Here is a 16472-nt window from a genome sequence, read left to right on the forward strand (position 1 = left end):
CCACTCACCAGACAGAGCCATAAGCTCCAGAGCCCACTGGGTTGATAGAAGTATATAGCCTAGGAAGCTCCCAGACTGTCTTGTTTACTTCCTGCCTGTAGAAGCCTTTTCTCCTGGTGAAGCTCATCTCCCGTGTGTCTGGAGTGGAACCCTCCAGTGCACAGGGCCCCAAAGAGATACAAGACCAAACTCAGAATCCTCCCCACCTCTCCAGTCTCCTGAAACAAAAGGAAGAGCTGTAGGTTTCCTTCTCAGTTGCGTTGTTGTGCCGAGTGAAACACATTTACCTCCTCCTCTGCCCACACATCAGCCCAGGAAGAAGGCATCAGGTTTCCGATTAGACACACCTCTTACAGGTACTTCCAAAGGAGTCACCTTTTCTGTGTAAAAGGTAGCCAGCAGCAGCAGCTGTTCCTGCTTATTACGTTTTTACTACTGCAACCAAACCCTTCCCTTGAGTCCCTGATTCCCAGTTTCTGTAAAGTCTCTCTTGTGGGAAAGAGAAAGAAGGCGCAGCATAGAATTATATTTCTTTCTCAGTTGGAAAATTCTTAATGCAAAGAAATAGTCATACCTTATAACATCAATCAAAATTACATTTGCCCAATTCTATTTGCTAGTCCATATTACAACAATAAAATACACAATTATAAAACAAATACAGTATTTACAACTATAAAACAAAGTGTGAAAAAAATTAAAACAATTAAGACCAGTTTCAGATATAAAGAGAATACAAGCATTTAAAAACAATTCCAGATGTAAAAATAGTTCCAATACAGATGCAGACCGGAATAAAGATCGCTACTTGATTTCATGGCTTCCTTCAATCACTAAGGAAGTGTAAAGGTTGGTTAGAGCTAGCATTGCACAAAATGATGGCCATCTCCCTAGAGAAATGTTGGAAACATTCAGAGGCAAAAGATTATTTCCTTCATTTTAAGTTGAAAAGATTCAGAAACAAAACAAACATGGATTGGTGTGGTAATAATTATAGCATTGGAAGCCATACTCTTCTCTCATTGTCAGGGAGCCAGTACCAGGACAGGGTTGTTGCCTTCATATCCTATTTATGGACTTTCTAGAGGCATCATTGTGTGAAACAGAATCTATATCATGGACGACTAACCTGCAGTCCACAGGTCATATCCAGCCCACAAGTATTTTTTTTCTTGGCCCTTCAAGACCCCCAGCAATTTGGCAGCAGTGGAATTGGGGTGGGTTGTCGGAGAGTCACGATGTTGGGAATGGAGAGTACTGAGCGAGCTTATGTGTGTGTGTTTGAATCCTTGCTAAAGATCATACCTTCCCTGCAAATTAGTCAGACAGAGACTTTAAGCTTTAAAATAAGAAATAACTTTTGGCTGGTGGTTACACGCCAGTGCATTCCACATCTCTCTGGCATTCTTACGCTTAACGATCAAAGGGATTTGCGAGTTAATCACGCATTTGATAATGAGGTCCTGTGCTTTGCTGTCTTTCTCTGTCCAAACTTTTTATTTCCTGAGAGGCATCTCGTCCCGGTTCCGCATCTTTTATCACTTGCATCAGCTTCTGTTGCTTTAAGTGACTTCTCATTCGAAACTACCATAACTTCCATTCTCCAGGTGACAGTTTGTCCAGACTTAGCTGTTGTGCTACCGTAGCCATCCTTAAGAAAAGGCTTGACTCTTTACTGACTAAACTCCGAAGGTCTCTGTTAGCTTCTTTGATTCACAACACAAAAGCTCCTTAATTACTCAGATCTGCTTTTTGCATGCCTGGGCCGCATAACCTGTCAGAGAGTTGCGATGCTGGGAACGGAGAGTTCTGAGCAGGCTTATGTGTGTGTGTTTGAATCCTTGCTAAAGATTCTTCCTTCCCTGCAAATTAGACAGAGACTTTACGCTTTAAAATAAGAAATAACTACTTTATTCTGGAAGTACATGCTTGATAGGAAAGAGTCCTATATCTAGCTAACTAGCTAAGTTGGAGCTGCAAACACTGAGCCCAGTGCTTGCCCTCATGCTTTGGAGGAGAGGGAGAGACAAAGGAATATGCCTGCTCCCCTCTCAAGAGAAAGAAGAAATAAGGTGGAAGGAAGGAACTGTGATCAACATCCTTTGCATATCAGTCTAGCAGGAAGGAAGAGACAGCAGGAGATCAAAGGGCAGGTATAGCCTAGCAACCAAGAGGTCTCCTCTCTAGCTACCCTTTTTAACCCCAGGCAGCCTCAACCCACAAGTTGGAGTTGAACCACAATTATTCCAACATGGGTGGGGGTTTTCCCATACCAAACTGCATCATACTCTAGTTGTGTTTGGGTTGTTCCACTTGTCCCCCACCACGTTCTGAGGTCTTCACTGACAGCACCAGCAGCCACAGCACTGCCCTTGGTCTGCTGCTTCCTCACAGTCAAGTGCTTCTGCAGTGCTGAGGTACCTCCATTGTGCTAATGTGCTCTTTGGGAGAGATTGTATCCTCTTTGTTTCTGTCATCTGGGCAAAGACTGCACAAAGCTGCCACTAGTGCAGCTCCCAATGAAAAGCTCTGAGAGGGAGGGATTCCCAGGACAAGCATTCATCACTGCTCTCAATAAAGGTGACAGTATGAGAAGTGTGTGTGAGAGAGACAGAGTGAGTGAGAGATGTACAGTATATGGTCTGTGTGTATCTGAGATGTAAATGTGGTCTGTATTTGTGTGAGCGAGTTTAAAGGGAGAGATGCATGTCTATGATCTGTATGTATGTGGTGAGTGTGCATGTATGTACACTAGGTGTGTTGGGCAGCCACTCTCTCATTGGCTTTGCCAACACCCTTCATTGACATGCGGCCCTTGGAGGGTTGAACAACAGTGGATGTGGTCTTCAGGCTGAAAAAGATTAGCCATGCCTGGACTAGATGAACCCTTGGTCTGATCCAGCAGGTCTCCTATACTCTTAAATATATTTTGTCTGGTCAGTCTAAAGCTTTCAGGTGACAGAATTCATCTTCAGACACAATGAGGAAGTGTTGACATAGGAGGTGGGGGAAACAAAGATAGCTAAGCAGTATAACCACTTGTAGGCTTCAAGTGGTAAATCACCTGCCCGTAGGACAACCACCAGTTGTTGGCAAAGTTAATGATTAGATTCATCTAAGTCATTTGTACGCAAACTGGAAGGATCTGACAGGATTGCAAACATAGTTCATTTATTCGAGTTATCCTGAAGCAATTCTATAGCCCACTCAAGATAGTCCCAGTGGTGGCTGGTGCCCTTTGGGACTGGTGAGGCAGAAGGCAGAGAGGCAGCTGCATGGGGTTAAAAAGGGTAGCTAGAGAGGAGACCTCTTGGTTGCTAGGCTATACCTGTCCTTTGATCTCCTGCTGTCTCTTCCTTCCTGCTAGACTGATAGCCCAGATCCTTCCCTCCTTCCCAGTCTTCTTCTTTCTCTTGAGAGGGGAGCAGACATATTCCTTTGTCTCTCCCTCTCCTCCAAGCATGAGGGCAAGCACTGGGCTCAGTGTTTGCTTCTCCAACTTAGCTAGTTAGCTAGATATAGGACTCTTTCCTATCAAGCATGTACTTCAGAATAAAGTAGTTATTTCTTATTTTAAAGCGTAAAGTCTCTGTCTGACTAATTTGCAGGGAAGGTAGAATCTTTAGCAAAGATTCAAACACACATGCATAAGCTCGCTCAGAACTCTCCGTTCCCAGCATCGCAACCCTCCGACAAGGCCAACAGTAGATGGAACCAGAGCTGATGGCAGGCAGAGCCAACAAATTATAGTTTTGTCTCCATCCCCTTCCCTGCTGAGTTCTAGGAGGGCAATTCTGAGACCAAGGAGGAGGAAGCTGACAGGCAGTGTCAACCCCTGGACTGGTTGTAAGTATGAAGGTAGGAGGTAGGAGCTGGCTGAGGGCCGACTGAGCTTGGTGGGGTAGCACCTCACTTGCCCTAATGGACCAGCCTCCACTGGATAGTCCAGTCAGCAGGTTATGGATTACAGCTCACATTATAAAAGAAGCATATATTCTAGGAGTTCCCCTGGAGGACGAAGACGGAGGCAGACTTCACACATTTTAAGTTAATGATAGCCATTATCTGATGAACAGTATCTAACCAGTTGATTGGCTTGCTGCCTCCCTGCTTGTCTTCCATTGTTGGGTAATTACTTGGGTTTGCACAGTTCATTCCCATTCCCTTGATCACATCTTCACATGCTGATTGCAGGAGTTTGCAATTAGTTGGATAAACTAATGCATTATTTCATTATGAAGTCAGAGATGTGATCACAGTGAAAAACATTTATCTGTATGTAGCTAATAGGCTCCTGCAGAGAATGATTATGGCCAAGTTTGTCATGCTCATGGACTGTTTTGTTTTTGTCTCTCTGCCTAGGAAGACATCAGGTGTTCTGCTGAAGGTACACCTTGTGCTAAAATTAGTGTGGGTATGCCATACATTTTAAAATATTGTCATGAGAGACAGAAAGAACTGGGCATGTTTAGCTTTGAGAAGAGAACACTGAGGGGCGATATGACAGCACTCTTCAAAAGTACTTGAAGGTTGTCACACAGAGGAAGCTCAGGATCACTTCTTGACTGACCCAGAGTGCAGGACACAGAGTAATGGGCTCAGGTTGCAGAAAGCCAGATTTCAACTGATCAGGTAAAACTTCCTGTTAGAGTGGTACAACAATGAAACCAATTACCTGCGGAGGTGGGCCGTCCAAAACTGGGGGCATTCAGGAGGCAGCTGGACAGCCACCTGTCAGGTATACTTTAACTTGGACTCCTGCGTTTAGCAAGGGGTTGGACTCAGTGGTCTTATAAGCCCTTTCCAACTCTACTATTCTATGCTCATGTAAGAAAAAGGCTTACAGTAGGTTTACAGTAGGTTTGGGGTTTTTTTTGGCAGGGAATATATATATGAAAAAAAACCTTGCAAATTTCATCATAGGGTAGCCAAGTGAAAAAGACCATAAGACTCCACCTTTAATAGTTGTGTAGAAGCAGGAATGTCAGCAAGTATCGCTTGCATAAGGTACCTGTTGAAATTTCCTTTTACACAACTATTAAAGGTGCTGGAGCCATTTCCTCTTGTGCATCTGCCCAACTTAGTAAATCATGGGATAAGTAACATGATTATAGGACTCACTAGGTGACCTTACATTATCAAACACAATGAAAGCAGGTTTTTTTAAGGGGAGGCTCAAATATATTGAGAAAATATCAAATTTCTACATATTTCAGTGTTAAGATGTTCTTCATCAGGAGATACCAAGAACACTAGAAGGAAGCCTCTTCAGCACTCTGGAATGCAAGTAGTGGATCAGATTTCTGGAGATGAATGTAGACTTAATACAATTCTCTAATACAGAGGTGGGGAACCTTGAGCTCAGGACCAAATGTGGTCCTCCAGGCCTCTCTATCTGGCCCTTGAAACTCTCTCCAGACACACCTTTTATCTGCCCTGTTTTGTACCCTTTCTCAAGTGTTTTTGATGAACTTGAATGTATCCTTCAATTGCTTGCCTGGATGGAGTTGGGAATGTACATGTATGTAGAAACTAGCCTATTGTACTAAGGTACACTTTTGCCTTTGCCCTCACCCACCACTTGCATGCAGCCCCCCGCAGTTTGCTCCAAAGGGAATGCGAGTTCCCCACCCCTACTCCCATAGATTCCTTAATTTTATACAGCTTCCAGCCATAAAAACCTTGCCTCTTGCCCCTCTTGCATAGCTGTACATGTGGACAACTAGCTCTGTTTAAAAACAGAGCTCTAGAGTTGGCTGTGATGTTTCTACTTCTCACATTAAAAAACATAATACAGCAGGTGTTTTAAATTAGATAAAATGAAGAAACTTCTAAAACAGTCTACAGAGAAGGTAACTCAACAGTATAAACAACTGAAAGACCTGGGATTCATCTCTTCCTCCTGAGCTGGAGACTTGACCACAATTTATAGAATCCTTAAGGATGACAGAAATATTTAGCCTTAGATATGGATAAAATTGGGACTTAAGGTTCTTCCCAATTTTCACAAACATGCCGGAGAAGTATCTTTTTCATTTGATGGCTTTCAACCATCACTAGGTGATGAACTTCCAACTGACTAAAGGCATTTTATTCATTGAAAGGAGCAACAGAAAAAGTTTGTTGGTATTTTTTCTCAGTTGTGAGATACTGATTATGTATACAAAACTGAACATCTACAAGAACTTCTTGCATTCACCCCAAGTCTTAGGACAGTATTCAACAAAAGTGTTGAGCTAGCACAATGAGATTTCGTCCTTCTCCTCCCCTTGGACCCTATGCCATTCCCAGATCTGCTCTGGAGGATTGGGGGAACCTCCTGATCAGATTTAGAGGGCACATGGGGGAGATTGCTCCATTTTACAAGAAATCCTTGCACTAACAGAACAATCTGCTTAGCACACTGAATACACTCCTTTGTGAGGATAAGGTTGGACAAGAATGTGCGTTTACATTTGAAAGGTATGTCCACCATACACTGTGCTATGCCTGTGGAAGAATATCAAGAGAGATGGAATACAAATATTGTCTGAAGGCACATAATACAGCAAACATGAAGAAAGTCTGGATCTAGTCAGAACCTGGATGAGAATCTGGCAACTCCATGCTGCTTTGTCTTCCATGATGAAAGGCAGGATGTACATGTAACAATTATAATACATGTAATGAAGGTAGGTTTGATAATTATTCCTATTGTTTCACCTTAAAAATGCAATCTTGGGTGGATAGAGACTTCCATTCTGAGGTATGTCTGCAAAATGTTTTGCAAGCTTTCACATACATAGCATCTGAAGCTGAAATAGGCAGCTGAGAGTAGTAGCAGCCTCCTCAGAGCATTAGATCTGAAGGTGGGGGTGGAATCAGGGAAATGCCTTCAGAACTCCCAAGCATTCTTACCAATACTGACTTCAAAGATTTGAGTCTCCTCCTTTGCTATCCAAGGGATGGCCACCGAAAGCACACACTCGTGGTTTAACTCTGAATATTTATTTATTTATTTGCCAGCAATTTACGTTTCAGCCACGTTTGCAAGAAAGTGCAGGTACATGCCATTTCCTCTCACCTACTTCACACTAGTCAGCTACCCCTTTTTATTATTTCCCCCTTTTTATTAGTTGAGGTATAGGTGTTCAAGCATAATAAATGCACGCGACTAAAATATGATTAGGAATAATCTGCATCATCGCAACACATCACCTTTTGTTAAGGCCATGGAAGATGCAATTCCTGTTTCTTAAGACTTGTTTATGACGCCCATTTTCATAGTTGGATACAGACCAGAGGTACCTCAAAACAATTGCTTGTGGTTTGTGCTTTCAGGAGTCTAAGAGAACAGTCATAGTGGTATAACTGTAACTGGTCTTTAGTATCCATTTATTTTATTTATTAAATTGATATCCCTCCATTCCTCCCCATAGGAGCTCAGGGCAACAGTTTACAACCTGAAACAGGCTGAGTTTGAATTTTTATTCCAGACAGTAGTTCAGGGTGTGAGAGTGTGTGTGTGTATATTTAAAAGATAACAAAATCCCCATTCAACACACACAGTGGCCAGTTAAGTTTTTTTTCTTAATACATGTCATAGAATCATAGAGTTGGAAGGGGCCTCATAGGCCATCGAGTCCAACCCCCTGCTCACAGCAGGAAATCCACAGCTAGAACATCTCCCGCAGATAGCTGTCCAGCCTCTGCTTGAAGACATCCAGCAAGGGGGATCCCACCACCTCCCTAGGCAGTCGGTTCCATTGCCGAACCGCCCTTACTGTCAAGAAGTTCCTTCTAATGTCCAATCTGAATCTACGCTCCTGCAACTTAAAACCATTAGACCTAGTCCTACCCTCTGGAGCAGCAGAGAACAAATCTGTACCCTCCTCTATGTGACAGCCCTTCAGGTACTTAAGTGCAATCATATCACCCCTCAGCCTTCTCTTCACCAGACTGAACATGCCAAGTTCCTTCAACCTTTCCTCATAAGACTTGTTCTCCATACCGGCTATCATCCTCGTCGCCCTCTTCTGAACCCGCTCTAACTTGTCTATATCTTTCTTAAAATGAGGCGCCCAGAACTGAACGCAGTATTCCAGATGAGGCCTGACCAATGCAGAATATAGTGGGACTATTACCTCCCTCGACCTGGAAACTATAGCTCTGTTTATGCAGCCCAAAACCGCGTTTGCCTTTTTTGCCGCAGCTTCACACTGCTAGGTCATGTTCAACCTGCGATCCACTACAATTCCAAGGTCCTTCTCACACGCACTACTGCTAAGCCGGGTATTTCCCATCCTGTACCCGTGCATTTTGTTTTTGTGGCCTAAATGCAGAATCCTCCATTTGTCTTTATTGAATGTCATTTTATTAATTTCAGCCCAGTTTTCTAGTCTATCCAGGTCCCTTTGGATTTTATTCCTGTCTTCCATTGTGTTAGTTTCGTATCATCCGCAAACTTCATAAGGCTTCCCTCCACCCCATCATCTAAGTCATTGATAAAAATGTTGAAGAGTATTGGCCCCAGGACAGAACCCTGTGGCACTCCACTCGAGACCTCCTTCCAATCCGAAGCAGAGCCACCGATGACCACTCTTTGAGTATGGTTTTCCAACCAGTTGTGAATCCACCTGACAGTATTTCCATGTAGTCCGCATTTGACTAGTTTGCTAATCAAAAGGTCGTGGGGGACTTTGTCAAACGCCTTGCTGAAATCTAGATAGATGACATCTACAGCATTTCCACCATCTACTAAGCTAGTGACCCGATCAAAAAAAGAGATGAGATTAGTTTGACAGGATTTTTTCTTGACAAACCCATGCTGGCTCCTTCTAATCACAGCATTGTCATCTAGATATTTGCCAATGGACTCTTTTATTATCCGTTCTAATATCTTTCCCGGTATTGAAGTCAGACTGACCGGCCTGTAATTCCCCGGATCTTCTTTTTTCCCCTTTTTAAAGAGCAGGAAGACATTTGCCCGTCTCCAATCCTCTGGCACCTCTCCCGTTCTCCATAATTTCTCAAAGATGATGGCAAGAGGTTCCGAGAGTACATCCGCAAGTTCCTTCAATACTCTGGGATGCAGTTCATCAGGCCCTGGAGATTTGAACTCATTTAGGTTAACTAGGTATTTCCTGACTATCTCCTTATCAATCTCGAACTGCAGTCCCGACCCCTTACTGAGATTGCTACCAATGCAAGGTTGCACACTGTTCCCTTTTTGGGAGAAAGCGGAGGCAAAATAGGTGTTGAGCAGTTCTGCTTTTTCCTCGTTATCTGTCAACATTTTGCCATCCTCATTGAGCAGCAGTCCCACCGTTTCCTTGGTCTTTCTCTTGCTTCGAACATATCTGAAAAAACCCTTTTTGTTGTTCCTCACTTCCCTCGCCAGCCTCAGCTCATTCTGGGTTTTAGCTTTCCTTACGCTATTCCTGCAAGCTCAAGCTGGAATAACTGTATAACATGCTATGAATAACTGTAACACGTTATTAAAATGAGAGAGACTTTAATTTATAACCAACAGGCTGTTAAGTTTGAAAAATAGGTTTATTTTAAACCAGTGGCATTGTGTGATATCCTATATGGCATAACCAGTTAGAGTAAAATTCCTGTATACAATCAAAATTGCAGAAATTCTCTTTAATGTGTGTACTTTCTGTCCAAAGTTGAGGCAGTAGAACAGGACCACACTAACAGGGAGTGCATTCCACAGGGACTCCCACTAAGAATCTCAGCTTTGAGATATTCCCACTCACGAATACTTGTACGTTTTAAAATTATTTTTGTAGTATTTCTGCATGAAAGTCACATGGTAGCATCTACACATAAAATGACTGATAAAAATAATCTTCTTGTATGTTTTACAGAATATATCTACATTTCCATCTGAATACCCAGACTGCAGATCCAGGAGAGGGAGTTGACTCTGTTTGGTCTTAAGGCCTCCGACCCTGAAGCATGAAGGAGCACTGCTCTCTGGACCCCAAGCCTCTTTACAGAGGGCCTGACCTGAAGAGAGATCACTAGAAGGGAAAGATCAGATGGCTTTATTATCCACATGCCATCTTTTTTTCCCTTTTCTTTTTTTGGCAGCTTCTCTGTACAAAGGGATAAATACATTAAAATCCCAGATCCATCAAAAAAACAAAAATACTGCAAAGCTTCACTCTTTCAGAGACAGGCATACAATCCATGCACAATACCTGCATTATATAAATTTCAGAAAATACTTTAAAAATAGGATCTCAGATATCCAGAATACCTGATGAACACAAAATACTTGAACTGATACCCCCCCCCAGTTTCTAAACAGGGCAATCTCAACATTTCTTGATTTCAATAATATATGAATAAACTGAACCTTGTGTCCAGGCACACTCAAACTGACAAATGAACTCATTTTTAAAGCCACAAAAGGAAGATCAAAGGTGCATGTTCACTTGCCCCTTTTTATCTAAAAAGCGCCCAAAATGTCAACCATTATTGAACAAGAATAGATGGATGCTGCAAGTCTATATGGCTCCAACTATGGTAGTGAATACAGTAATTTGTTGGCTGATTTTCCAACCCAGTGCCTCCTCCAGATAACACAAATAAGCCTACATGCACGCAGTTACAACATGCAAAACACTCTGTCTTAAGATATTCAAAATGAACAGGCAGCATGACAGAGCTGGGACATCTCAGATCTACTGCTGGGACATCTCAGATTTGGGCAGGAAAGAGAGAAAGCGAAAATGTCCAAAAACAAGGGACACACCCTACTTTTGGAAAACTTTTATCCTGGCCATAGCAGTCAGTAATATAGGGGTTTCAAGTGGCCCATACCATAAAAAGCAGCAAGCTCAGAATCCCAATGTTAAGACAGCACTAACTCAGATTCAAATTTTCCCTCAATCATTTAAGGCACACACTTTATTTTATTTTTTTATACTATTTCAGACAAAAATTCCCAATAGATAGCTAGTCATTCATGGACCCATCCTTCCTGATCAATAGAATACTGGGAAGAGGCTATGGGTGTAAAGCAGCTGCTTGGAATGGAAAGACACCCCTCACTCTCTTTTCTCTCCTCCTGGAAAGCAGAGGGCACAGTTCAAGTAATAGTTCAGCTTCCATTATCTAAGTATTTTCTTGATAGGAGAGCCATTTAATGGCAAGAATTGCTACTGAGAATTTGAAATCTCAGCTTCCCTGCATAATATCTGCCTTGCCATAGAGCAATGAAAGGTGGTTACCAACTGTAAAGGTTAAAGAGCAAACAGGTCTTCAGAAGCACATCCCAGGCTGTATACAAAAATACCAGAGAACATGCAGCAGTATTTATACAATTACTGTATAGATACTCACCCCTCCCATTCAACACACACACACGCACAAACCAAACACACACAAAACCCCTCCAAGGAGAATCTTCACGGCAAGAGGCACTTGAATGATATGTGGAGAATCCCTCTGAAAAAGGCCTTCCCCTCACAGTGATATGGGACGAAGAGCATGAGAGAGCAACAGATTCTCAAGACTCCATCTCCTCTTGATCAAGCGGTGGTGGCACAAAGCTAACTACTTCATCATAGGTTAGGCCTGGTGGAGAACGAGAGAGAGAGAGACTTTAGTGTAGCCACTGGGTAACAGTTCCTTCCCCACCAGACAATGAGTTGCTCCAAATTAATTCAATCCTCAGTCATCCAAGACTGTGAACTAGAATAAGATGCTAGTGTTTCCAGATGTACACACTGGATTCACATAATGACAGGCCAGACTCCAATCTCCTTTACAGAGCAAGGTGAGAGAATATACAGCTGTTGGCAAGCTCCAGGTTTTCTTAAGTCTAGATGATGTCTCCTCTTGTGGGGATTTGGAGTTTAGAATGCCTTAGAATGTTAAGTGTTGTTCTCACTACACGCACATACAAGAATAGCATTGGTGACTGGCACCCAGCAAAATGTGGCTTACCAAAGCAGTCACCTAGAAAACTTACTTTTCCATTCCTCAATATCAAGCTCTCTGCTTTCAAAGGATTGATCATAGGGATCTGCCACTGGCTCATCGTCTGGATCATGATACTGAGCAAAATAGGCATGGGCCAATGCTTCGGCAGCAGTGATTCGTTTGTCTGTGTCCAGCACCAGCATCTTCTCCAGCAAGTCTACAGCTTCAGGAGTCAAACAGGGGGAGGGATAAATTAATATACAACAGCTCTTAGAAGTTCTATCTAAAGCTGTAATGCATGGGTGGGGACCTTATGACCCTCCAGATGTTGCTAGACTACCACTCTCATCATCAGCAACCACTGGCCATGCTGGCTGGAGCACATTGGAGTCCAACAACATATGCAAGGCCACAGGTTCCCCATCCCAGCTATAGAGGATCAGGATCTAGTCCTAATAGTCCAAGGAATATTATAATTTCACAATTGACAGTATATTAGCATTCAAGCCATGCTTGGGAATATTACTTTAAAATATACCCCAAAGGGGTACTTAATCAATACCTACTTTGCAAGCAATGATTGCAAGAAAACAAACTTGAGCAGGCAGCTTTGGATTCCCTTTAGAAAGGAAGCTAAAAGTAGTATTGAACAAGAAACAATTTGTTGTGTTCTCTCTTGAGCCAAATGCTCAGCATAAAAGCAAGTTTTGTAACAAGATGCAGAGCTGCTCTTAGTGATTAAAAGGTAAATGGCTCAATGGCACTGAAATGCTAGTTCAAGCATAAATTTAACAAAATGAGTTCGCATCATCAGAATGTCAAGTTCTATTTGACAATGGAATTCTACCTAGAAACGTTTCCTTAAAATAATATGTGAAAGATGTAGACATTTGCAATAGTTATCCTGTTTGCTACCTTAGGGGGTCTTTGACCAGAAATATCTATATATATTTTAAATAAATAAATTACGATAGTGACTGTCATTTTCATCTCCTGGACCAAGAACTCTACTTTAAAACATCAATCCATCCCAAAAGACATTCAATATCTCCATGTTTGCAAGTTATATTTCCCTCTGTAATGAAACTGCTATAAGTCTTACCCAGGGGGTTGGCACCAATAAATACATTTTCAAAATTCATCTTGGGCATGTAAGACAAGGACTGTATATAGTTTCTTGCCTGGTGAAAAATAAATACATTTTGTTAAGTTCTGCCTCCTAATCACCATGAACATTTGTGTGTGTCTACTTTTTCATAGTTGAGCTTAATCAACATTTATCTTAGCTCCTCTCATTCACCTACTGACTACAGGGATGAAGATACAATGAACAGCAAGTGTAGGAAACTGGGTCCGATGAGTTGTAAGACTGGAACAGCACTGCCCATTATAAGTGAGAACAAGTTCCTGTAGCACAGCAATGACATCCAGATGTCTTTATGTAATTGAGCGCTAACCCAAGACAAATGTTACTATTGCAACAAAGCTGGAAAAGAGTACTATCTGAAATGGATAACTAAAGTATGTTGACTATTTACTCAGAAAGTTTCAGATTTGGTTCTTTTTTCAGCAAGTAATGAAAAACTAGGAAAGCAAAGCTAATTATGCTATCTATAGCTGTGTAACTGCACGCACACGCACACGGCCAGTTTTTTAAAGGAGTGCCTCTACTAGCTGCGGTAGGTTCACCAGCTGTAGCTCTATTTGGAGAAGTAGGCCTTGCCTAATTTACACATGTTCTGGTTACTTCTAAACTAGACTAGCATAATGTGCTCTATGCAGGACTGCTTTTAAAGATGTTCAGAAACTCAACTGGCAAATACAGCTGCTAGAATGTTTGTGGGGGCTAAGTGTCTGGAACACCTCATGTAATGATAGGCTACCAGTCAACTGGTACAGTATTTGCTTCAAGATTTAATTTAAAGTAGTGGTTTTAGCCTTTAAAGGCCTAAAGTGTTTAAGAGCAGGTTGTTTGATAGACTGCCTGCACCCATAGAAACCTGCCTAGGCCTGGTAAAGACAGGGCCTTTGTGGCCTCACCCCTATGAAATTCGTATGGCCCCAACTGAATTTTTCTTAAAACAGATTCTGAACACCTTTCTGCTTCAGTTTACTTTCTGTTGAAGTGTGGTACACTCGGGCTTTTAAGTGCCTCTGGTTTTAGATTGGGGGTGGAGTTGTTACAATGTATTTAATTGTTTCATGATGTTTTTAATTTTGTGAGCTGCCTTAGAAGGGCTATGGCCTGAAAGGTGGGCTAAAAGTCCATAAATAAAGGAAAGTTTTGAACTGCAGACCACTTTTGCACACCCTGTCACATCTCACCTCATGGCTGGGCATCCTGTTAATGAGATATGCAGGGGGTGTCCCCGTCAGACGCATGATCTGCTGAAGTTGGTTAATATCTTAGGTGCCTAGTCAAGGGCTTTGTTAATATTTCAGTATAAGTGTGAACATACAATCAAGACAACTGCATACAAGGCATTTAGCCTGCACACAACAGGTAGTAACTACTATATGTGTCACATCATCTTTAAAGTACAGGAAAGTAGACTAAAAAGTAGAACATATTTAAATTAGAAACAGTTAAGAATCTTTCAGTAAAGCCAGATGCTAGGTCACTGGTTATCATTAATAGGCAGCCTTAAACTGGGTACTGGCCCCTTTTTGAATCAGGAGTTACATTAAACAAGGAAGTGAGCCAATCAATGGCTGCTGAAGAGGTATTATTTTATCCTATCTGGCTTTACAAAGCTTAATGTTCACTCTTTTGCTGCACAAGGCAATACACTGAGGCTACAGCATCAGAGATTCTTCCATATAAATGTTAGGAGAACAACATGCAATGTTAGAAAGCTACTGCATTACACAAAAATGTTAGTTTGACAGTGATCAAAAGAAAGCTGATTTAATGGCAACTAAAGCAAAGTAATCTACACGAGAGGCTAGCAAACAAATTCAGTGCATAGTGGTCAGTTTAAGCTTTATGTAGCACATTTCTTTATAAAGCATTTGATTTTGTTCAACTGCATATATTATATGGGGAGGAAAGAAGATAAGGAATTTTAACCAATATGTTGCCAGTTATGTTGTAATTGCATGCAAAACAAAATGAAGTCCTTTTAAGGTTCCATCTTGTCCCCCATAATATCCATATGAAGCTGCTGGGAGCTGTCATCAGGAGACTTGGAATGAGGTGTCATCAATATGCAGATGCTTGATGTTGGGATTCCTGAATTGAGCAGGGGGTTGGACTTGATGGCCTTTAGGCACCTTTCAACTCTACTATTCTATAATTCTGATTTTATGACACCCAACTCTCTTTCTCCATTCCATCTGAATTGGGAGAAGCAGCTGAGGTACTGGACTGGTGCTTGGAGATAGTGATGGAAGTGGGCCAATAAACTGAGGCTGAATCCTGAAGACAGAGGTGTTATGTTATATGTCCAGAGTTCTCAATGTCCAGGAGGTGGAGAGATGTTCTGGATGGGGTTGCACTCTCCTGGAAGGAGCAGGTTCACAGCTTGTGGGTACTCATGGATCCAACATTGTCACTGGAGGCTCAGATGGCCTCAGTGGCTAGGAGTACCTTTTTCCAGCTCCGACTGGTTTGCCAGCTTCGACTCCTTTTGAACATGACTTGGCCACAAAATGCCATATTCTGATAACTTCCAGATCAGATTATTGAAATGCACTCTATAAGGGGCTGCCCTTGAAAACAACTTGGAAACTTCAACTGGTCCAAAATGCAGTAGCCAGATTACTGGTTAGGCTTCCCTTTAGATCCCATATAGCCCCCGTTTTAAAACAGCTGCGTTGGTTGCCAGTTCATTTCCAGGCCCAATTTAGGTGTTCATGCTAGTATTTAAAGCCCTAAACACGTAGGTCCCAAATATATGAAAGACCGCCTACAGACCTCTCAGGTGTCGAGATCAGCAGAAGGGACCCTTTTGGTAGATCTACCCCCCTCAAAAGTTTGGGGTAGAACGTGGCCCAAGAGAGGGCATTCTTTGTTGCAGCCCCTAAGTTGTGGAACTTGCTCTCCAGAATCTGGCAATTTTGCTGTACAGTTTTAGGCATATGCACCTCTTTACCCTGGCCTTTGACAACTGAGACATGTATTTTATGACCCACACTATTTGGGGATTTTAAGTTTTTTTTTTTAAATTGTTGTAATCTGCCCTGGGATCTTTGAATGAAGGGCAGGTAATAAATGATGATGATAACTTTTCTAGCCTAAAAGGTTATTACTACTAATTCTTCCTAGAAAAACCCACCCTTTAAATTCCCCTATTTAAAAGATGTCACTATTTGACACTGTCCCTTTGACTTTCTATATAGAAACTATTTATTTATTTACATTAATACCAAGGGGTTTTTTTTGGGGGGGGGGCAGAGAAAATCCATAGTATACCCTCTGTAATTCTTCCTCCATTGTAGGATTCTTGAATTAAACTACACATCACATGAGGAGGGGTGGGCAAACCAGATTCCCAGGTAATAGACGCTCTCACATACTACGGTGATGACATAGCTCTTCCTTAGGCTCCAAA

The 16472-nt window shown here is 42.0% G+C and overlaps 2 protein-coding genes across 6 annotated transcripts in view; both read right to left on the bottom strand.

Annotated features, from left to right (window-relative positions):
- The window catches only part of MAPK13 (mitogen-activated protein kinase 13), a 41639-nt gene extending 41263 nt beyond the window's left edge, over positions 1-376 (bottom strand). Inside the window, exons 1-2 of one of the 3 annotated variants that reach the window (XM_061632481.1) lie at positions 288-364; positions 9-218 (exon numbers count right to left, since the gene is read on the bottom strand). In XM_061632481.1, coding sequence (XP_061488465.1) covers positions 9-127 — 119 coding nt within the window. In that variant the 5' untranslated portion in view covers positions 128-218; positions 288-364. The other 2 variants (XM_061632482.1, XM_061632480.1) reach the window with 2 other exon arrangements.
- A 9139-nt stretch (positions 377-9515) lies between these two features.
- The window catches only part of MAPK14 (mitogen-activated protein kinase 14), a 37206-nt gene continuing 30249 nt past the window's right edge, over positions 9516-16472 (bottom strand). Inside the window, exons 9-12 of one of the 3 annotated variants that reach the window (XM_061632484.1) lie at positions 14245-14324; positions 13022-13100; positions 11969-12142; positions 9516-11571 (exon numbers count right to left, since the gene is read on the bottom strand). In XM_061632484.1, coding sequence (XP_061488468.1) covers positions 11504-11571; positions 11969-12142; positions 13022-13100; positions 14245-14324 — 401 coding nt within the window. In that variant the 3' untranslated portion in view covers positions 9516-11503. Of the gene's footprint in view, positions 11572-11968; positions 12143-13021; positions 13101-14244; positions 14325-16472 lie in introns of those variants that run through there. The other 2 variants (XM_061632483.1, XM_061632485.1) reach the window with 2 other exon arrangements.

This window comes from Rhineura floridana, chromosome 6 (genome assembly GCF_030035675.1).
Source record: "Rhineura floridana isolate rRhiFlo1 chromosome 6, rRhiFlo1.hap2, whole genome shotgun sequence".
NCBI lineage: Eukaryota > Metazoa > Chordata > Lepidosauria > Squamata > Rhineuridae > Rhineura > Rhineura floridana.